This window comes from Heterodontus francisci, chromosome 20 (assembly GCF_036365525.1).
Source record: "Heterodontus francisci isolate sHetFra1 chromosome 20, sHetFra1.hap1, whole genome shotgun sequence".
Classification (NCBI taxonomy): Eukaryota; Metazoa; Chordata; class Chondrichthyes; order Heterodontiformes; family Heterodontidae; genus Heterodontus; species Heterodontus francisci.
In genome coordinates, this window is record NC_090390.1 from 63607264 (window position 1) to 63631840 (window position 24577).

Here is a 24577-nt window from a genome sequence, read left to right on the forward strand (position 1 = left end):
AGTTAGGATGGTGTGTGGCTTGGAGGGGAACTTGCAGGTGGTGGTGTTCCCATGCATTTGCTGCCCTTGTTCTATGTGGTAGAGGTTGCGGGTTTGGAAAGTGCTGACGAAGCAACCTTGGCGAGGTGCTGCAATGCATGTTGTAGATGGTGCACCCTGCTGCCACTGTGTGTCGGTGGTGAAGGGAAATCTCTATTTAAGGAAGCTTTGCTTCTTGAGTGTTGTTGGAGCTGTACTCATCTGGGCACGTGGAGAGTATTCCATCACACTCCCTGACTTGTGCCTTGTAGATAGCTTTAGGGAGTCAGGAGGTGAGTTTCTCTTAGCAGAATTCCCAGCCTTTTACCTGCAGTTGTAGCCATAGTACTTGTATGGCTGGTCCAGTTAAGTTTCTGATCAATGGTAATCCTGAGGATGTTGTTGGTGGGGGATTCAGTGATGATAATGCAGTTGACTATCAAGGAGAGATGGTTAGAGTCTCTCTTGGAGTGCCATTGCTTGGCACTTGGGTGACACAAATGTTACTTGCCACTTAACAGCCCAAGCCTGAATGTTATCCAGGTCTTAGGGCATGCGGAAACGCAATGCTTCAGTATCTGAAGGGTTGTGAATGGTACTGGGTATTGGGCAATCATCATCGAACATCCCACTTCTGACCTTACGATGAAGGGAAGGTCATTGATTAAGCAGCTGCAGATGGTTAATTTAATAGTGATTGATATTTAATTTTCAGTGCCAGAGAATTTGATTGGCAATAATTAATACTTATCACATCATTAAAAGGGTACTAACACTTGAAATGACCAGATCTAACTTCGTGTGGCGAGTTTAGTTCATATGTACTGCACAAATTTCGCCGGGTTTTCGCCGGGTGCTCCGGTTTCCTCCCACAGCCAAAGAAAACTTGCAGGTTGATAGGTAAATTGGCCATTATAAATTGCCCCTAGTATAGGTAGGTGGTAGGAGAATATAGGAAAGGTGGGGATGTGGTAGGAATATGGGATTAGTGTAGGATTAGTATAAATGGGTGGTTGATGGTCGGCACAGACTCGGTGGGCCGAAGGGCCTGTTTCAGTGCTGTATCTCTAAATAAATAAATAAATACAGCAATTTCATAGCATTCAATGCATTTCAATGGTGAGGCAAACAGTGAGATGCAGTATTTGCAGAGTTAATGGTGGAACAGTGCATCTCATATAGCAACTTTTGGATGCTCACATTTAACCACACATCTACCCCTCACCTGAGTTTGTTATACCATTTGTGCATAAATAACGGCAGACATCATTAGCCTCACTATTACTTTGACAGAAAATTCTGGCCCAGTGTGACTTAAATTATTTTTGGTGCTAACACAATCCAATTATGGCGTTATATAATTTAATCTACACACCTCTATACCCAATGAGCCAGGGACCTGCGTACTGAATGTGTGCAGCACTGGTTATTGTCTTAATTAGCCGGTATAAAGCCAACCTCCACAGAAAACCTGCTGGTAAAAAAATTGAGTGCAATGAAAGCTCTCGATGAACATTAGGCATTTGCAATATTTTCTCAAATGCTCCACACTCATTAGCTCTCCTAGTCCTTTTCTGTTTTGAAAAAAGTTAGATTTTTTTCTCTCCTAAAGTCACTGATTTATTGCTGGAGTACACTTTCATGGGATCACTTGTGTCCCATTCATTTATGTGAGCCTGGCCAGAATCAGCAGGTTGCTTTGACTACAAATTGCATTACAGACAAGCCCAATTCTTTCTTAGCTTTACGTCCACAAACGTACACTTCCACCGTGGTTTGCTCGACAGTGATCAGCAGCAAGATTTGCCTCAGCTAACTGAAATTTTTCTCCTCAGCTAACTTAGCACAGATCAAAGCTTGAACCTTCCTAGGCTGATGGCTCAGCTGCTCACCGAATATACTCACTGTATATTACTTGTTAAGCCATCAAGGGAACCAAAATCTAATCAAGAATTTACCTTTTCACTCAAACAAGTTAGCCTAGAAATTCTGTGCTTGGACTCAATCTGAAGGGTTGGGGAGGGATGTGGGATGAAAGTTTCTGCTGAGTTTCTGCATCTTTATTGACCTCATTGGAAAATTCCAACGGTTGGATCCTTCTGCTGTCTGCCTGCATCCCCAACCCTAACATGATATCACAAGTTATGGCAGCATTGGCAAAATACCAGTCTCCCTGGCACTGCAAATTCCACCCAGCTTCAGACCAGCGGTAAGTACATATGCATGAAGCAGGCATGTTTGCCGTACAGCAGGTAGAGACATTACCTGCCACTACGGAAGTGATGCTTCATTAGAAGAGCAGGTGGAAGGTAAAGCAGCAAAATGTCACTCCAAAATACAATTTCCCCCATCAGGTAAGTGTACCAGTAACACCATTAATGGTGCAGGTGCCCTTATTAGTTAAATGACCCTATCCCTAGCCAGGGCAGACAGGTGGGTGAAAGTCCTTCTCCATCACACTTCTAGCAGCAGAATAGAGCTATTGGAATTTCTGGGCTGTTAAATTTACTGCCCAATAATTTCATTTATCAACACATTTCTAGCAGTAAATTCCATTTCTATCTCCAACCACTTCAGTTTGGTATCATTTTTTGAATTTCCTACCACAAGGCATTCTATATTACTGTCCCAGTTTATTACTATGGTTTGAAGTAGTAAATTATGCTGGGCTATTGGTCTCACTTGGTTCACCAGGGAAGTTTAAGCAAAAAAGTAAAGCATTTCTTTGCAGGGAGCAATGGAGGAAATATTGCTATCCAATTTTTCCAGTGTCAAGTTTTAGATTGATATCAACAGATAAATTATCTGCTTACTCTTTCAGTCATATAAAGATGTATAACACAGTGAGAGGGGACATGGAAAGAGCAAGGAAACCTTATTTGAAAGGGGTGACCTAAAAAAAATTAAATTATCTTGTCAATAAAATGACTTCAAGTTACTCCAATGGAGTTCATAAAAGTAACTTTAAAGTATGTGATCAGTCTGCACAAACATCACTAAGGACTATTATGAAAATAACATTAGTCAACCCAATATCGTAATCATCAGTCACTAAAAAGATGCAAAATAATAAACAATTTTGATTATGGTAGTTAAAAGTGTCAATCTTGGCTCAATGGTATCACTCATGCCTTTGAGTCAGCAAGCTTAGCACATGCTCTAACCAGTTCAATACTAAAATACCAACTGGCATCCTATGTATGTCATAGAATCCAGATTTTCATATTAAAAGGACGCTACCACCTGGAACAGGCAAGTGCTTTGGCCGCCCAGCAGGAGGACCCCGTGTAAGTGGCAGCAAGACAATCATCAGAGTTATCAGGGCTTGACGTCTGCTGACCCTATCTTGAGGCTGTTACCACCATATTGAAACTGGCTGGCCGGTTAAAATTGGCCTCACTCTTTCCACCAGTCTTTGAATAAATAAGGTCCAGTATCATCATAGGGAAACATTGTCGATAGGCTGTTCATCACCCACAATTGAAATATGAAATGGTAGGTATATATTAGTGCTGGCTGTAATCATGACTTGATTAGGATTGTTGTAGTGTTGGTCTGTCATTGCCACTTTTATTACGTTGTTTGCATTCTAAATAAATATGACTAAGGTTTATAAACAAATTACAAAAATAGTGTGAAGGGTCATACAGAAGGTAGCTGTTAATGCAGTAAATGGTAAGCAGTTACTAAAAGTATTTTGTTAAAGTTGGGGAATGCAGCCACAAAATGGTGTTGGATTTTTAACTGTTATTTAACCTGTTAATGTAAAGTCAGATGTCGCATATATATTTTGAGGGAGACCTAGTTAATTTGTTTTATTAAATCAACTTTTGGTGATTTTTATGGTCTAATAGTCAACTCTCAAAGACACAGGACAATACAACTCCCAGACCTGCAAAGGCACTAAGAGAAATGAAATCCTCCAGGTCTAAGTCATCAACATGCTTGTGAAGTATTTAGCTCAACACATTTAGACTACAAACTACATTGTGTGGATTAACAAAGTCTCTTGAACATATGATACAGTCCACTTTGATACTGACATTTTTCTGGTTAGAAACCATCCTTCAACTTCTTCCTTCAGAATTGTGAATCTTCTACTTCAAAAGAACAAAGAACAGTACAGCACAGGAACAGGCCATTCAGCCCTCCAAGCCTGCGCCGATCTTGATGCCTGCCGAAACTAACACCTTCTGCACTTCCGGGGCCCATATCCCTCTATTCCCTTCCTATTCATATATTTGTCAAGATGTCTCTTAAACGTCACTATGGTATCTGCTTCCACCACATCCCCTGGCAGCAAGTTCCAGGCACTCACCACCCTCTGTGTAAAAAACTTGCCTCGCACATCCCCTCTAAACTTTGCCCCTCGCACCTTAAACCTATGTCCCCTAGTAACTGACTCTTCCACCCTGGGAAAAAGCTTCTGACTATCCAATATAAATATTATTACCCTTTTGGAATAGCAATTTTGTTTGAGCTTTAAAGAATTAGTATTTTGGAAATGTTACTTCATAGAAGACATGCCAAGTGTTAAAATGCCCTACTCACACTGCAACTAACCTAGGTGTCTAAATAGCAACCTTGACAGGAATAATTTACAGAAATTAACAAATGTATTCTTGCAGAGTTTCCTACTATTTCCATGTAAAGTTATTGCAAGGTGTATTGATTGCTGTTTTAATTGCAAACATAGTATTGAGTCTACAATCAGGATTTATAGAAATGATACACACTATCTTTGTGTTAAGTGTTCGAATCAAGATCACCAAAAATTATGTTATTTTATGGGCAGGATTACTAGAAATGGTAGCCCTATTTTAGGGCTTGGGTCAGTATTAATGGTAATCTTGTCTTACAACACATTCTACCACAATTAGAAACTTTTTAGTTATAATATATTGTTCAAAGATAATTTGCAATGCTCTAATGTATAGTTCTATTCATTTGGTTCTGCAAAAATGTTCTGCAGCTCACATTTTTGATTATACTTGAGTGATTTATTCAGTTTTTAATATATGCTTGTCTTTATTCTTTATTTTAAAAACTATCCAGAATATTGTAGGATTTCATGGCTTTCATTTGTAAGGTTACTTTAATAACACATCTTATGGCTTCCCCAAACTCTGCATTTTTTATTTAATAGCCTATTGTTACTAAACATTATGTCAATAGAAAGTTTCTCTTAATAGTATCTATAAAGTATTGGGCCACTTAAGAGCTAGGAAAAATTTATAAAGGGTGGTGCCTCCAAGGTTTATTACATTATCTTTGCTATATTAATGTTGCGTGTAAGTATGGTTATATTTCACAAGGCAGATGCTCAGTGATTTGTTTTCCTATTTATTTTATACAATGAGAATTAAAAAGCAAATAGTAGTCCATTTAAAAAATGGATACTTCAAACTTTTTAAAATCCCATCTGTAGATTATTTAAGGACACAAAATATTTGTTTTGATGTATGACTGTTAACTGTGACAAAGCTCAGACCATTAAAGCCAACATGAATAGATGTATCTTCACAATTGTACGTGCCGATTCACATGGCATGCTTTTTCTTCTTCCTGTAATTTTATCTAAAGGTTGTCATTATCCAGGCAGACCTTTAGGTAGCTTATCCCTTCATCTGTCACTTTTCATCTACTGGTGTTGTTGCCCAGGAACACTCACACAGAGAGATAGAATATGTGATTTACACCTCATTGTTAAGCTGATAGGCCTTAAACTGAAGGATTATAACTTATTGGTTCTACAGTATAAGCTCCTGATCTGGAAGTGGTCAGTTATTATCACTGCATTTATTTGTTCCTTTTGCTAAAACTTTTACTCTGTGTATACCAAAGTCAGTTAAACAGATTGTTTTCATAATTCAATCTAGTCTTTCCTAAAATGAAAGGAAGCCTTGTGTGAGTAATGTTCACTTAAGATCTGTTGTGTCTTAATCATAATTGACATAAATTTCGAAGATATGCATATTACTCTGTCATTTCTGTCAAGACTAATCCCTTTGTTAAGATTAGAATTGTGCCCAGTTAACAAACAGACTCTGATAGTCAGCTGCTTCTTCTAAACTGCTGAAACCTTGTATATTGATGTACCTTTCCCATCAGAATTGTTTCCTCTGTTCAATAAAAGAACAATTTGAGTCACAAAGAAATGTTTATTTCAATTTACATTTACATTCAAACTAACTTGTTTTGCTTCCCACAAATTTGTGGAAATCTATTTTCGTAAATTTGAAAAAAAAAGTAATAAATCAATTGAAAACTCTGGCTATTGTACCACAGCCCAGATGTTGTGCTCAGCAACGAACCAACATCACTTGGTGCTGATCTCGAAGAAACCGTCCCACAAAGATCTGGCAATCTCTATGGCATGGAATTCGCCTCTCCTGATAATTTGAATTTGATGCCAGATCTGTAAAGATCTCCAGGCGTCCCACGATGGTGATGTCATCAACCAGGGTAAGCAGCCAATCGTATTGAAGCATTGTCACTGTCAGCCCCTGCAGCTAAATGCAAGTTTGGCCCTTTGTGTCCTCCCCACAACTTGTTTTCCCACCTATCTTTGTATCATCAGCAAATGTGGCTACAATAGACTTGGTCCCATCATACAAGTCATGAATATAGATTGTAAATAGTTGAGGCCCCAGCACTGATTCCTGTGGCACCCCACTGGTCACAGTTTGCCAACCTGAAAATGACCCATTTATCCTGACTCTCTCGGCTGAATTTTACCAGCCCTTCGACACTGTGAGTCACGGCGGGAGAGCCGGTAAAATTCTGCAGGGAGAGGCCCACCTCGACCGCAATGTCAAGAAGGCCCCGCTGCATATTACCGGCAGCGGGAGGACCTGGCTGTGGTACCCACCACCCCCACCGCCGCCTGGCGGCGGGCCCTTCAGCTGCATATTAAAATGAACCTAAATGATATGCAAATAAACGTACCTGCAGGCGGCAGCCGTCCCATGCTGATTTTACGGCCGCTGTTCGTCCTCCGCGCACCTTCGGAACTCCATATGGAATTCTGAGGCGAGAACCTGGTGGGGAGGGAGGAGGAATAACATTTTCAGGGTGGGAAAGGGGGAGCGGCATAAACGAACGCGATTGGGTGAGGGGATGTTGGGAAGGAGTTAAAGGAAATAAAGTTCAGTGGGGGGGAAAGGTGGTTATTGCAACTTGAGTGTTTTTTTTGGGGGTGGGGTGTTGGACATATGTTACTCTGATTATTCACTGAGGGGGTGGGAGAGGGTATTTGAAGTGTGCACAACATTTTTATCTAAAATTTTTCAAATCTTGCCACTTTAACCATTGTAATTTAAGTGAAGAGCTTGAAGCCCTTTAAAAATGGCGCCTGCACAGTGGCGCCGGATGCCGTTGCCGGGGACACGGCAGCTGCCCCCTCTGTGTCATTGGGGGCGGCCATTCTGCCCCCTCTATTTAATTGAGCACCTGCGCGTAATATCATAGGTGCTCTTCAGCGGCACTTCCATGTTGGAATGCTGCCAAGTTCAAAGAGCGCCACCGCAGAGCGCAGCGGGCGAATAAGATTCAGCCGTCTGTTTTCTGTTAGTTAGTCAATGCTCTATCCATGCTAATATATTACCCCCCAACCATGGGCTCTTATCTTTTATGTGGCACCTTATAGAATGCCTTTTGGAAATGCAAATACACTACATCTACTGGTTCCCCTTTATCCACCCTGCTTGTTACATCCTCAAAGAACTCTAATAAATTTGTTAAACACAATTTCCCTTTCATAAAACCATGCTGACTCTGCTTGTTTGTATTATGATTTTCTAAATGTCCTGCTACTACTTCCTTAATAATGGATTCCAGCATTTTCCAAAGACAGATGTTAGACTATGTGGCCTATAGTTTCCTGCTTTCTGTTTCCCTTCTTTCTTGAATAGGGGTTTTACATTTTCAGTTTTCCAATCTACTTAGACTTTTCCAGAATCTAGGGAATTTTGGAAAATTACAACCAATGCATCCATTATCTCTACAGCTACTTATTTTAAGATGCAACCCACCAGGTCCAGGGGACTCGTCAGCCTTTATTCCCATTAATTTACCAAGTACTTTTTCTCTCATCAAGTTCCTCCCTCCCTTTTGTTCCCTGATTTTCTACAATTACTGGGATGTTTTTCGTGTCTTCTACCATATAGACAGATACAAAATATTTGTTCAAAGTCTCTGCCATTTCCTTGTTACCCATTATTAATTCCCTAGTCTCATCTTCTAAAGGACTAACATTTACTTTAGCTACTCTCTTCCTTTTTATAAACTTGTAGAAGCTCTTGCAGTCTGTTTTTATATTTCTTTCTAGTTTACTCTCAATCTATTCCTTTGCTGGTTTCTAAAATCTTCCCAATCATTTGGCCTACCACTAATCTTTGCAGCATTGTACACCTTTTCTTTCCATTTGATACCATCCTTAACTTCCTTAGTTAGCCACAGATGGTTCATCCTTCTCATAGTCTTTCTTTCTCAATGGAAGATATCTTTGTTGAGAGTTATGAAATATCTCCTTAAATGTCTGCCACTGCTTATCTATTGTTTTATCTTTTAATCTATTTTCCCCTTCACTTTAGACAACTCTGTCTTCATATCTTCGTAATTGCATTTATTTTAAGTTTAAGACACTAGTTTCAGACCCAAGTTTCTCAAAATGAACGTGAAATTCAATCCTGCTGTGATCACTCTTCCCTAGAGGATCCTTTACTATGAGATCATTAATTAATCCTGTCTCATTGCACATTAGCAGATCTAAATTTGCCTGTTCCTTGGTTGGTTCCAATACATCGTTCTAGGAAACTGTCCAGTATACACTCTACGAACTTATCCTCAAGGCTACCTTTGCCAGTTTGATTTGTCCGATCTATATGATGATTAAAGTTGCCCACAATTATTGCAGTACTGTTCCTACAATCCTCCATTATTTCTTGATTTTTACTATCCTACAGTGTAGCTACTTTTAGAGGGCCTATACACTATTCCCACCAGTGACTCCTTTCCCATGCTGCTTCTTAACTCCACCCAAATTGATTCAAAGGCCATCGAGATTCTTCAGCAGTAGTTATGACTTAATATGACTTAGTACCTCATTAACAAGATGTAACATTTGGAGGGGGGGGGGTGTTGACAGCAATATTCTAGCGTGAAAGGGGACAGACTCGTCAATTCAGTGATTTATATTTGTTTGCAAAGTGTGAGAACTTTAACAGCCTAACTTATGGAGGAGTGGATAATCACTGACAGCAACTTTGGGAATTCCACATTTAACTGTGTATGTGCAGGCTCGGTTACAGAGGAGGGAGTGATAATAGCGAATGCCAACAGCTTTGTAAGCATTACGACTGCAAGATCTAGGCCCGAGCCTAGATATAATATATAAATTGCCTTTCATGATCTCAATGTCCCAAAGTGCTTTACAATCAACGATGTACTTTTGAGGAATAAACAGTTTTAATGTAGTAAACAGGTTCAACTTAAAAATCAAGCCAAATTCAAATTTGCCCAAGTAAATGTTTACAACATTGGGGGGTTGGATTTTACCAAGACCTCGACATCGGGCTCCATGGCGGGATTGGGGTGGGGATGGGGGGAGGCGAAAGTTGCAGCCGGCAGCCGTCCGCCACAGTCGCTGGCAGGGCCCAGCCCAATCCTCCCGGCAGCAGCGAGGCTCTGTGGCGGCCCCCCCAGCCGCTGGGCGACTGGATTTCAATATTTAAATTAATGACATACATAAATTTAAATGAACTTACTTTCAATCTTCAGGGCCACCGCGATCTTTGGCATGGCGGCCAGCTGTCCCACGCCTTAAATTTCCCATCTGGGGAAAGCCAGCCTGACACTGGTGGGGAGAGGGGGTGAGTTAATACTTTCAGTGCAGGAGGGGAAGACGAGTCAAATAAACGTAATGGGTGTAGGGGATGGTGGGAAGGGGTGAACTTTAAACATTGTGCAGTCTGGGTGGAGGGGACGGTCAGATTAAAAGGTAAGTGTTTTGGGGGGGGGGAAGGGCAAATAGTCAATGTGATTGTTATCAGGGGATGGGAAAGGGGCGTTAGAAATGTATTTAATAAATTTTGGGGGGGGTTTGTCTTTAAAAATTCAAATTAACTGGCAGGGTTGGCTGCCCTTTAAAATGGTGCCTGCGCAGAGGCAGCTGACACCATTGCCAGGGACGGACAGCCCACCTCCTCCATGTGATTGGGGGGGGGCGGGGCTGGGCGGGGCTGCCCCAGCTATTTAAATGAGCCACCGTGTTGAGCTCACCACAAAATCCAGCCCAATAGTTCAGATGAGGAATGCTATTCTACTCACTTGATCTCATTCTTCCAAAATCCCAATCCTACCAACTTCCCATTACGGCTTTCATTCTTTTTTCTTATTAAAATAAGTCCAGCCTTAATCACTCTTCCTGGCCTCAATGACTCTTTCAATTGTGATCACTCTCTAGATATAGAAATGATTCTGCTTGTCTTTGCAAATTTGAACTCAGATGATTTATAATCCAGTTTTTGCGTAATGCCACTGGTGAGTGTTGAGTTAATTAATCTTCCTTGATCTCTTTAAACGTCTACCCTGGCTTGTTCCATCTTATGCAGGAAGTTGCATTTGTCTCTATTGAACTTTGGTTGCTACTGATCAGCCCAGGTGCAAAGCTCTTTGAGTTCCCTTGTAAGATCGTTGCTGCTTCTTCTAAGTTCTCTGTTCCCGAGCTTGATGTCAGCTGTGCACTTAACTACTTTGTATTGGGACTGTGATTTATGTAATTAATCTACACCAGAAACAGAAGAGTTGCCAGCATGAACTAATGGTGCACCACAAATATACCCCCATACCAACAAAGTCATCTTGGAATTACCCTCTGCTTCTTCCCCTTGGTCAGTTGTTTTTATTCAGAGTAATGTAATATTGCCAGGAATGTAACATCACAACAGTTGTAGTTTAAAATCTTGAAAATCCAGGTAAAACCCAGCAATAATGTAGCAATCATGATAAATAATGATAAAGATATCTTATGGTCAATGCTCTATTGTGTGCACATGCAGATCACATCACCCTGGGCTGAATTTTACCAGCCCCTCGACGAGGAGGTTGTGGCGGGGGGCCCATTAAATACTTGCGGGAGCAGCCCACCACGACCCCCGACGCTGCGAAGACCTCGCCGCATTTTACCGGTGGGAAAAACACTTTTTATTGGTTGTGGGGATTGTGGGAGGCAAACGTGACGAGGTTGGTGAGGAAAGTTCGGGATGGGAATAAAGTTAGTAATTGTCATATAGGACAATAAAAAAACATTGGGTGGGGGGCGTTGGGAAAGGGCCTCCAGCTTTTAATTGTTTTTTTTAATGAAAATGCACGATAATATGACTTTAAAAGTTTAATTTTTTCCTAAGGACTTGGCGCCCTTTAAAAATGGCACCGATGCCTGTGCAATGGTGGCGGACGCCATTGCTGGAGATGAAGTGGCCACCCTCTCTATGTAATTGGGGGCAGTCGCTCCGCCCCCTCCATTTAAATGAGGCCCCATGCAAAATATCATGGAGGCTCAGCGGCGGTGCTTCTGTGTCTGAAGGCCGTCGAATTCAAAGCACACCACCGCGATATGTGACGCGCTAATAAAATTCAGCCCCATATATCACCTCCATATATTTTAAACAGTGTATGATTACACTAGTATTTTGCACCAGTAATACTGCTTTAAAGTTTCATTCTTGCAAACTTTTCCTTGTAACACACATTCTAGTCTCTGTAAAAACTGTAAGAGTCGGCTTCATGAGCCCTAAAACAAACAATAACTCCATGACACACATTTCTAGAAACCCAAGCTTAACTTTTGACTGTTATTTTGCAAATATCAATGGAATTAACAGCACAAATACATGGAATTTTTGGCAAGACCTGTTTTGACATTAAATTCCTGGTGGGTTAATTTCAAGAGCAGGCTACTCTATTACTAAAATTGGACCAGAGAAACAACTTTGCAATACACCTGGGATGCATACTGTATTCAATTTGCTAAAAATGTTAAGGGCTACTACTTTCATTTTGTAGCAATTCTAGATCATGAATTTATGAATATTTCAATTGTTAGCGGGAATGAATCTAGAAGAATCACTCGACACTCAGGTCTGCTCCAATGTCAAATAGTTTATTACGCCAGCGGGGAGCAGGTCACTGGTCTATCCAGATGCCTCTCCACCGAACAAAGGAAAATCATGCATACTTATACATTTTTCAAACAGTTACTCAGCCCATCCTGGCTGGACATGATCCAATCATAACGGTTATTGATTACATACATTACACATATTACCAATTAGATTACTCATTAGGCATCATGTGGTTACGTGATCAGCTCATGCAAGCCCCCTGATCATCTTGTGATGTTTCCCAGACCCCCTTATCAACTATCCTTGAGTCTTCACAATGAATCCTTCTACCTTTATCAAGCTTGCATTCCTGATTGCTTCGTGCAGTCTGCAGTTACACAAAGCAACTGTCTTATACACTGATATGAGGGGCCTCCTTGGTCAGCCTAACTGTCTGGGTCTCACGGTACCATTCCCAGGGATATGACTTAGCCAATCTTGTCCCCACAGTGCTTTGGATGAGTACTCCATTTTGTAACAATATGTGGCTATACTTTCAACTTGTATATGAGTGTATATATACATATATATTCACTAGGATTATATGAATCTCCTTACTCAAATAACATTTAAACAGTATGATATTTACTGCAGGTGCCTCTGCGCTTGGGAATACCCGACAACATCAAGTCATTTAATTTACTCTCAGGCAAACCTGATGACTGAATGTTGCAACCATTAGCTTCTCAATCACTCTAGTTTCTGATAGAATCGGAAGTAGAAATAGTGTCAGGCCCCTTTGTGTGGACAGGCATGATGTTTTCTACTTTCTGATAACACAGATTGGCAAGGACATTTGATTAAATGAGGACAGTAGTTATTTTCTCCAAATAGAGCTTTATAAATCTAAGCTCCAATAGCAGCGGTAGTTTCTTTTCAATCAAACTTTTAACTTTCTTGTACCTGATCGTATTTTAGCTTGTTGGGTTAATTGGTTTGAATTATTTGGTTCAGTTTAGTTTCCAGTAACTGAGGTGCTGATCATCTCTGTATTTATCCACAGAACATGATGTGTACTCTATCCGATTCAAAAGGAAAGACTGATTTTATTACCTTCTCCAAAGCTTATCTGGTCTTGCTCAGTCTTACTGGAATTATAAGCTGGCACACTTGAAGGGAGGTCTTGGACTCAAAGTCCAAAAGAAACTGTGATCGAGAACATGGAAACATTTACACTGGTGAGTAAGGAGACTTCTTCTCGGGATGGGGATAGGGTACACTGTTAGGGCAGAAGAAGAGCTTTACCTTGTTTTTAAATCATATTATATGGTCTGGGAGTGTTCACACTGGGCTGAATTTAGTAATGCCGGCAGGGCTCCGGCATCAGGCCCTTTTGGAGCACATCCTGTGTGATTCAAAGGTGCCGGGGTCAGGATTCCCATCCCTTTAAGGATGGCAATCCCACCTCCAAGAGCTGCCAGCCAATCAGAGGACTGGCAGCCCAGTTGTATTGACAGCACTGCCAGGAGTGGTGGCCAGTACCAGTATATCAGGCCTGGGGATTGCCGGGGCCAGTCGGGCAGGCTCCAGTGATGGGGGTGAGGTGAGGGGGGGGGGGGGATGGTGTTACCAGAGGTGCCGCCATTGCCGCCGCGGACCCCCCGTAGACCACAGATTTCCCATGGGAGAGGCCAACCCCACATGCCGGTAGGGAGGCCGCCTTGTTTTACTGGGCAACCTCCCTGTGTGGCTAGTTTAATTCCAGCGGTGGTGGGAAGAGGCAAGTGGCTACTGATTGGCCACTTAAGAGCCACAATTGGTCTCTGGGTGGGAAGACCCTCTTTGGCCTTTCCCACCCTTGACTTAATTGCAGTGTGAAGGGAAGGCAGCGAGCCCTCAGCGTACCTCCCCCCACACACACCTTCCTCACAATTCTATGGCCCCACCTCCGGACCTCTCCAGGTAGCCCAGTAAATTCCACCCAGTGCGCAAAGTGAAAACATATTCTGCTTCCCAGCATTGGCTTATCTAGTCAAGCAATAAACGTTTCTATTTAGGAGATCCAGACTGAGACTTTAATTTTACAATTTTAGTATTCAAAAATCTTTTAGGCATCATAACTGCTTTTGTAAATGCTATTGAGGAATAAGAGACTTCAGTTAGGTTGGCTTGGCCATGTGAGCCGCATGGAAGATGGCAGGATCCCCAAAGACACATTGTACAGCGAGCTCGCCACTGGTATCAGACCCACTGGCCGTCCATGTCTCCGCTTTAAAGACGTCTGCAAACGCGACATGAAGTCCTGTGACAATGATCACAAGTCGTGGGAGTCAGTTGCCAGCGTTCGCCAGAGCTGGCGGGCAGCCATAAAGGCGGGGCTAAAGTGTGGCGCGTCGAAGAGACTTAGCAGTTGGCAGGAAAAAAGACAAAAGCGCAAGGGGAGAGCCAACTGTGTAACAGCCCTGACAAACAAATTTTTCTGCAGCACCTGTGGAAGAGCCTGTCACTCTAGAATTGGCCTTTATAGCCACTCCGGGCGCTGCTCCACACACCACTGACCACCTCCAGGCGCTTATCCATTGTCTCTCGAGATAAGGAGGCCAAAGAAGAAAGAAGGTTAGGTTGAGAGACTGGAGAAGCTGGGATTGTTCTCCTTGGTTAAGGGAAGATTTAATAGAGATGCTCAAAATTATGAGGGATAAAGAGTAAATAAGAAGTTGTTTCCATTGGCAGGTGAGTTGGTAACCAGAGGACACATTTTAAGTTGAGGAGATATTTTTACACAGCGAATTGCCATGATCTGGAATGTATTGGCTGAAAGGGTGGTGGAAGTAGATAATAACTTTCAAAAGGGAATTGGATATGTGCTTGAAAGAGTAAATTTTCAGCCTTATAATGTTATGATCCCCATGGAGATCACAAGCCAAAAGAATCTAATCCATCGACCAACTACAATTTGGAAAAAAAACAAACGGACCAGTTTTCACTTTTATAAATTTTACTTTAACACTCAAACCAAAACCAATAAAAAGTAAACATGAACTAACATTTAAATCACAGTTGATATTAAAGATTATATGTTAATTATCAGATGCAGCAAAGATAGATCTCACGAGTGTTTTGGGCAGTCCTCTCAGCCCAGTTAACATTAATTACAGCCACAAAGTCCTTCACGTCTTTGAACTTTTCAAGTAGATTTCCGCATCCTGTCTTCCAAGATGCAAACAGCAATTTCCATTCAATAGCAGTTCCCCTACAATCTGAACTCCACCAATACCGTCTCCAGCAAAACTGTGTAGCCTTCCAGAATTTCTATGGTTTGGTTCACCACCATCCTGATGTAGCTCCACCAGTGTCACCTTAAGTAACTCTTTAAGTCATCGAAAACAGCTGTAGCAACTTGTATTTGCCAAGGGGCAGCTCCCAGAAAACAGGTTCCAATTACAGCAACTTGTCTCTTTTTAAAAACCTGCTTGCTATTTCGCTTCCACACACTGCAGAGTTATCTGGTAAACCGAAACCTGAGCTCCAGTTACCTGTCTCTGGTCACACCTCTGATCATAGAACTGTTTGTTTGAACTGGTTCTAACCAGTCCTGTTTTCTCCAGAACTCTGAACATTTAGTTTCCTTTTCCACTAATTGACTGTCCCAGAAACAATACGATCTTTGAATCCCATATCCAGTGCACTTAGCAGTATCTTTAACAGATCAACTGTTCACTCGGACTCCATCACAATAGGGAAAGAGCGAGAGACTGGGACTAATTGGATAAACATTTCAAAGAGCCAGCATTGGCACAATGGGTCGAATGGCCTCCTCCTGTGCTGTAAGATTCTATAATTCTAACACATACTTGATACATTTGGCATTTGTGATCAAAATCTGTCTACTAAGATCCAGAAAGATTCAAGAATAGTTTTTCTTCGAAGCAGCTGGAGGATATGAAGTTAAACTGATGCTTTTTAGATGTATACATAAGAACATAAGAAATAGGAGCAGGAGTAGACCATAAGGTCAGTCGAGTCTGCCCTGCCATTCAATACGATCATGGCTGATCTTCTGCCTCAACTCCATTCCCACCCAGTCCCCACGATTCCCAGAGAGACCAAAAATCTCTCTATCGCAGCCTTAATTAGACTCAATGATGCAGCATTCATAACTCTCTGGGATAGAGAATTCCAAAGATTCACAACCTGCTGAGTGAAAATGTCTCCTCATTTCAGTCCTAAATGATTGACGCCTTATCCTGAGGCTGTGCCACCATGTTCTAGATTCCCCAGCCAGGGGAGACAACCTTTGTATGTACCCTGTCAAGCCCCTTCAGAATCTTGTATGTTTCAATGAGATCACCTCTCATTCTTCTAAACTCCAGAGAGTAGAGACCCAATTTACTCAGCCTCTCATCAAAGGACAACCTTCTCATCCCAGGAACCAATCCTAGTGAACCTGTACTGCCTCCAATGTAGGTCTATGTGTAGTGTACTGGGACTTTGTGCTAATAACATTGATTCAGTGCAATCACTACCTTTATTATTTTCTGATTTAGTTTTGCTATTTGCATGGTTCAAGATGAATTACCAAACAGCTACAAAGTGTTGGCTAGGATAGTTATGTGTTTTGACACATTGAAAAGATTTTTATCCTATGCTTCCAAACATTCTCTTTAAGTTTTCAAGAGTCCATGGATGTTTTTTTTTTACAGGGATCATTGAGAGGTCTGGACTGTACACAGTTACTGGAAGGCACCTGTCTTCAAATAATTACCAGCAGGAGTTGTTTTTGACTTGGGCAAGATGTTTACAGAGAAGTGACAGGTCAAGATTTATAGGGGTCAGGTGGTTTGACTTAAGTGACACTGTTTATGGTTTCGTTTTGGACAGTAAGTTGGGATATGGACAATGGTTTGAAAAGACAGTTAGAGAAAACTTGGCAAGTGAGCAACACCCAGCCCAGTCTGTTCCATCTTTTGTAAAAGCCTGCCAGTTTTCCATCTCTTAAGAAGCTGAGAAGCAAATGTAAGAAACTGCCTGAAACCTCTGTTGCTGCAATTTTTCCTGGAAAGCCTGCCCAACCTGATCTTCAATGTCGCCTGACAAGAACAGTTCCAGGAAGATCCCAGTGACAGCCATCTATACGTATTTGGGACACCAAACCAAAAAGGACTTCTGACATCTTTTCATATCTTCTCTTTTTCCTTCAAGAGTTTGCCAACATATTCTTTTTCTGTTGTTTTGTACTAGAGCTCTAAAGAGTAAATCTCTATTTTGTTGGTTAACCGGTGTGTGTGTGTGAAGGGCTAAGGTAAAAAGGGAACTTTTATATTTCGATCTGTGTGTTTATGCTTTGATTCATTACTGGTTAAGACTTGTTTTATAATAAACTGATAATTTTGTTGTTTATTTAAAAAACCTGGTTGGTGTGTTTTATTCTGGGATAAAAACAGAGTCTATGATTGATTGATAAGTGGAAAAATTAAAATATATGTTGTGACCTGTGGAGAAGTGGAACTCGAATAAACAGTGCACTCCTCCCACCTCGGTCGTAATAACTGACACAAAAAATTGGATACTTTGCACCTCTATTGTTTCTACTGAGCTACCTATAATCCACTAAAATATGGAAAGATGGAAAGATAGGCAAGTTCAGGAGGATGATGTAATATTTCCAGAACTGGGTTATTTATTTGTATTTCAGTAGAGAATTGCCATTCAATAAAAAAAAAATGTCAAAGTTAGTTTATAGCCTACAGAAGCAATGATTGGAATTCAAAAGGTAGGGTATAAAAGGTAGTGTTATCTTTGTAATTACATTTGATAATTATATAACTGAAGTATTTAGGGGACTCCAGCAAGTATGGCCCACACTAATATATTGGGATAAGTAACCCAAACAACAAGACAAACTTTATAACAGAAGTAGCACAAGGAACTAACTAAGAGTTAAAACAAAAGGCTGCAACAAAGTTGTCGTACAAGCGTTGAGTCACAGCCGAGTTAAAACTTTGAGTTTCTGACCAACGATTCTGTTGATCTGCTGCCAACTGTGTCACCCTGAGAGGCGAGAATGAGTAAGTATTGAAAGGGACTACAGGCCTAGGTCATTGCTGAATGAAGTGTCATTTCAAGAACAAAGACGACAAAGGGTAATCAGCATGGTTTCTGTCCATACTTCAGAAAGGTTTGGGAATTATTAGTGGATATGGGCTTTCTAATAAAAATCAGTATTAATAGACTGTCGTGCATTTGACAAAGTTTTGCTTTATAGGCTCTAAAGGAAGATGAATGGACGTGGAATTAATTGCAAGCTAGTGATCTGAAAATTGGCTTGGTGTTAGAAAGCAGAATATACTGATACATAGACAAAGCTTAACTGAAATACAATAACTAAAATACTTCACTGAGTTGTTCTGGCTCTTCTATTTATATTATTTATGAATGACATATCGCAGTGTATTTCTAGTAATATAGAATTTGCTGATAGCACAAAGCTAGATGTTTAAATGATCAATGTTATGAAAATCGACAAGAGTTAAAAGTACAAAGTGTAGGGGCTGAGAAGTGTCATATGTAACTACAAAGTTTTAAAAAATTGCTTGTGGGGTCGAGTGATTAATTGTTAGCTTCTGAACAGAGTGTCACTGCTCTGCAAAAGACGTTATCACAGAAGTGATCCATCTGAGAAAGGTAATTGGGAAAGTATTTTTCTTCTTCAGAGTATTAAATTTTACTTCAGATTTTTTTTCTTCTTTTTAAAAGAGAACTCACTTTAAGTGGTTTCTATGTAGATTCTATAGGGACACCAGTATTTCTAGAAAGTCATCAGAATTCCTGTGTAAATTTTGAAGGAAGTGCATATGACTAGTCGATGAACGTTGGATGCCTATTCCTCCTCAAATGTCACTACATAGAAACAGGCCTTTCAGCCCATCTAATCTGCACTGGTATTTTTCTCCAGATGAGATACCTGTTCTAATTCCACTCTCTTGCTTCCTCCCTACACCACTTAATATTCCTCTTTTTCAAGCAACTATTCCCTTTTAAAATAATTTATAGACTACTTCAACAACTATTTGTGACAAAGAATTCTGATTTCAACTACTTTCTATGTAAAGAATTTTTGTCCAAACTCCCCTTTAATTCTTCTGGTGATGTATCTTAAATTTCTAATGTTCAATCACCATCCAGTGAAATATTATGGCTTGCCTTGGATTAAGGACAATTTTTGATGTGAAAGATGAGGTTCCATAGAAATACAGAAAAATAAAAAATTTTGTAGTGTGATTGTCCACTATTTAATGAAAAGTTATCCGGTCAATACAAAATCAAATAAGTTTTGAAATGCATTCCAACAATACCTAGATAAAAAATTAAAACAGTTTCTTTTATTCTGTGTCATTCACTGGTAAAGCTATCCTTGGAATATTCGGTGAAATTTGAGAGAATTGAATATGTTCAGAGAAGGGCAGAAAGGATGTTTCTGGGAATCAAAACTCTTTAGTCATGAGAAAGGAATCACAAAATTAAATTTGTTCTCATTCAAAAAATGATTGCAAGCATACTTTCTTCACATCAAAGGATTGATAGCAGAGATCTAAGTGAATTATGTAACTAACTGTAATCACAGTATCAGAGTATGAATGTGAAATTGGCAGGGCTCAGAGAACCTAGGGGAACCGAAGATATCTCCCTTTCAACAGCAATGAGTATGTGAATAAGTTATCAAAAATGCAATGTCAAATAATCACTTTAAAAATACTGGATGAATATCTTATTGCATCTTAGTAAAAGTTAGCAATTCCTATGGAATAATTGAATAGCTCTTTGATCTGCCACGCGCACCAATGGCCCCCTTCTGTCCTGTATGTTTCTATAATACTGTGACCTGTGCTATTACAACTACAGAAATGTCATCTATGAAATACAATTGGTCAGGGTTAACCAGCAGACATTGTAACTAATATCCCAAATTTTCACTTGATCATCTTTAGGAATTGAGAAGAAATTTCACAGTTATATATGTTTTGGGAAGTTTTACTTTTAATATTTTCTTGGAGAATTAAATAAATTCGAGAGTTCACAAAAATGTAAGTCGTACGTGGCATGTGCAAAAGAATTGGCTTCATAAACCTAATCCATTTCTTTACTTTCTTGTGATATTAAAATCCTCAATTTAAACAGCTCAGGATCTGAAGAGCAGCTTGTGGTTTGGGTGCAAAAGCACAATAAGGAAATGGTTACTGAGAGCGACTTAACAACGTTAGTCAAGTTGCAAAGAACTGTTCTTTTGGTCTGTGACAGCGAACTTAAAATCCATTCCGAGTTTCAAACTAACAGCAGTGTGTACATTCTCTGAACTGCAATTAATCTTTTCAAACAGTTCTGATATAGAAAAGGGTGGGACAAGTTCTACGGCCACTGAAATTAGAGCTAGCTGCACAGTCTATTCCTGGCCAAGGAAATATGTATAAGGAGCGAAGATTTGCCAATACCTCCTGAATAATTGCCATCATCTGTGAATTAAAAACTAAAAGTAAAACACAGGTAGATTTAAGAGCTGGCAAACTTGCAGCCCCTGGGGTGAACTTTACAAATGCAATTTGGGTTAGCCTTGTTCTTCTAATCTCATGTTTCTGCAAAGTTTAGGGTTTTTTTTCACCATATGCGTCCGAACGCTTGGAACATGGAGACAACTGTTTGTAGAATACTTACCAGAGGCAATTGTTTAAAAGTTTTCTCAAGAGTTAGAGGCGCTCAGGCTGAAGCTAACTACTGTAAATGGAAGGCTGTTTAACACAGGGATGTGGCGTCAGGAAGAGGGTACAGTCGGCTCATTGGATTAACTCATCCAGCAACGTAAAAGGGGAGGGCGCACTGCTTATCTGAAGCAAGTTGCAGGTTGTTGGTGCCAAAGGAATAGGATGAGGGAAGAGAGAAGGACACAAGGCATCTGCAGGGAAATAGGCAAATGAAACCGATGCATGCTCTCAGCTCTGTCAGCCTTTCCTAGAAGCGGCACCTACAATGGGAGACAGACTGTCCCCCACAGACTGCAACAGTAATAAATCAACTACAATAATATTTGTCAATCCTGCAAACGGGGTAAGTCCAAACCTGCCTCAGCAAGAGTTCTCTGAGCAGTGGGTGATAGGCATGGGGACAGTCATGGCAATCATCGTCCTCATCATAGTCCTTGGGAACCTGTTGGTGGTTTTTGCCATCGCAAAGAACCAGCGGCTGCAGACGCTAACCAATGTTTTTATTGTATCTCTGGCCTGTGCAGATCTGATTATGGGTTTATTGGTGGTTCCCTTCGGTGCGACCCTGGTGGTTCGAGGTAACTGGCTGTACGGCTCGGTTTTCTGTGAAATCTGGACTTCAGTTGACGTTCTCTGTGTGACAGCCAGCATCGAAACTTTGTGCGTGATTGCCATAGACCGATATATCGCTATAACATCGCCGTTTCGCTACCAGAGTTTATTAACTAAAGCCAGAGCCCGGGTGATTGTGTGTGTGGTCTGGGCAATCTCTGCCCTCATCTCTTTGCTGCCCATCATGATGCACTGGTGGAGAGATGATGAGCCAGATGCCATTCGTTGTTACAATGATCCGTGCTGCTGCGATTTTGTAACAAACAAAGCCTACGCCGTTGCTTCGTCCATTATTTCCTTCTACCTGCCTTTACTGATCATGATATTTGTCTACGCCCGCGTCTTTCAAGAAGCCAAAAAGCAAATGAAGAAGATCGACAAGTGCGAGGGGAGGTTTTACACCAGTCACTTTATCCCAAACGGCAGAGCAGCTCGAAGGAGACCCTCTAAGATTATAGCCATGAAGGACCACAAGGCTTTGAAGACTCTGGGAATTATTATGGGAACATTCACCCTTTGCTGGTTGCCGTTTTTTCTGGCAAATGTGGCGAAGGCGTTCCGTACTGACATCGTGCCTGGAAAACTCTTCTTGTTTTTTAACTGGCTCGGCTATGTCAACTCTGCCTTCAATCCCATCATTTACTGCAAGAGCCCCGACTTCAGGGCAGCCTTTAAAAGGTTACTCTTCTGTCCTAGCCAGGCAGACAGCAGACTGTACTCGGGCTCTGGGGAATTCTCCCGTTGTTCGGGAATGTTTGGAGGCACGCTGGACCCCAGGACCTTGGAGACGTGGTCGGATTGGAACAGGGCACAGGAAAGGAACGGAGGCGATTTGGACCGGCAGAAGAAAGAGAAGCCCCATGCTGAAGATGAGGAATCCCAGTTCTAGCACCTTCAACCGAAACAGAGTGAGGAAACCCGCCATCAAATGCAGTTTATAGACAGAAACATAAGTTTCCGTTCAAAAGTATTGAAGAGAAGTCACAGGTAGGCATCCTCACTATTGGGAAAGTGTCACAATAGTATTGTAGGTAGCAAATCATTGTATGCACCACAGAAACTTCACGGCAGATTTCTTCTAAAGCGATCGTTCCTAGCAATATTGGCAAGACAAAGAGAATCTACTTCACATTAACACTGAGATTTGGACTCCGAGCGACCGCAGAATATAAAATCTGCTCCAACTTTGACAACAGACGAGCAAACGGTGACGCCATGTCAGTTTTGCAACATAAACGTGTGTCTTTGTTGAATTACATTCCACAGTGAAAGGAGATTTTCAGCTAGAATGAAAGGGGATCGATCTGGACGCTGGTATTTACACGAACGATTGCCTTATCAGACATGACCATGTCACTAGAATGATGAATAGTAAAACACAGTCATTTACTTATGTTCCGTTATTATTTTAAACATCTTGGATTATGTGTAACAGAGCAACCATAAGCTTTATTTTAAAACAAGTTGAATACGCAAGGCTCTTTCTAAAGAGATTTAAGATTTTTTTAAACTACAAATTATCTGTCCATTAACCGATGCCTCACTTCACGGTGGTGTAGCAGACCTTTTGAAATATCGATGTTCATGGATCAAGACTTGCTGCCAAATTAGTGAAAAACTTTTCACTGTAAGATTGTGTTTTGAATAACACTACCTCCGGCTGTACAGATTGTGTACAGATATATTTATATTAAACATTGTTTATATTAAACAAATCGCATTTTATATATTTAAAAATAGGCGAAGCGACGCGCAACCTCAGAGTTGACAGTACTAAAGATGGATGAACAGGGGGTCGATTACTTATTTAAATAATTTAAATTCCACAAAGGACCAACTTCACTTCACCTGCAGTTTTCTACGTGTTGAAAGTTGGTCTTTCTCCAGTACGAAGATTATCTGCGCCATGTTGTAACATTGCTTATATATTTTACTGTTAATCTAAGTGAGGTCAGAGCCAAAAACTCCCAGTAGGGTTTTCGGAAATAAAACGTTTCGGTGAGAGTGGGTGTAAAAAAAGGGAACTCGTGTTTAATTATGTACTGTAACATTTGCCTGCTAAACCAAAAAAGTGGTTTCCCACCGACTCCATATGAAATTCACATGCAGCTGTGTAATGTACTTGTCACAATGTCTGCTTTCTCGCACATAGATATTTATATATAGATCAATTAAAATGTGTGGATATTTGGTATATGTGCAATAAACGTAAATTAAACATTTCATGTGTACCTTTATGTAACTTATTGCAAAAGGTTGAGCGCCAGGTCTGCTACGGTTCCATATCATTCACAAATGATACATGAAGACGTTGCAGTTTAAGGCCTGCACAGTGGCGCAGTGGGTACTGCCTGTGTGGAGTTTGCAAGTTTTCCCTGCGTGGGTTTTCTCCGGGTGCTCCGGTTTCCTCCCACAGCCAAAAGACTTGCAGGTTGATAGGTGAATTGGCCATTATAAATTGCCACTAGTATTGGTAGGTGGTAGGGGAATATAGGGGACAGGTGGGGATGTGGTAGGAATATGGAATTAGTGTAGGATTAGTATAAATGGGTGGTTGATGGTCGGCACAGACTCGGTAGGCCGAAGGGCCTGTATCATCAAACTAAATAAAAGCGGTATGGTGTTGTTCAGCACAAGTAGTTGGTTTCTGTGGTCGGTTTTCTGGTAACACTCGAGTTTGCAATATATGCAATACTTGGTATAATTTCAATTTTATTTAAAGGTCCTGAATAATTTGCAAATTTTGTACGTTTTAGGGTAAAAGTTGGGATTCCTTCCAACTTTTAGCCGCTGCTTGGCCTCGCCTGATGGAATATTCCTTAGAAATGAAAATGTTCGATACATATGGTTTGTCTCACCAGAGATTAAAAGAAACAATGTGGTCACCTGCTGCTTCGAGGTATCCATGCAGTTTACACACCTGTGGCAACCGAAGTTAAAGCAATAGTCCGGTTACACAGCGTTATCCCAAAATCTGTTCCTCTTAACATACAGTAATACACAGAACAAGGGATTTAGTTAGATCTCACGCTGTTTTATTGTTCAGACGGGTTGACTCAGAACCACTGTGAGTATATTTACCAATAT

General features: G+C 40.8%; 1 protein-coding gene across 1 annotated transcript; it reads left to right on the forward strand.

The window, feature by feature from the left end:
• The first annotated feature begins 21012 nt into the window (after positions 1-21012).
• adrb1 (adrenoceptor beta 1) lies at positions 21013-23679 on the forward strand. The gene has a single exon (XM_068053375.1). It carries the CDS (start codon positions 21144-21146, stop codon positions 22377-22379), a length of 1236 nt encoding a protein of 411 aa, XP_067909476.1. The 5' UTR covers positions 21013-21143; the 3' UTR covers positions 22380-23679.
• Positions 23680-24577: the final 898 nt, after the last annotated feature.

Excerpts from the sequence above, each read along its gene's own strand:
- adrb1 (XM_068053375.1), top strand. The coding sequence starts at position 21,144 with ATGGGAGACAGACTGTCCCCCACAGACTGCAACAGTAATAAATCAACT.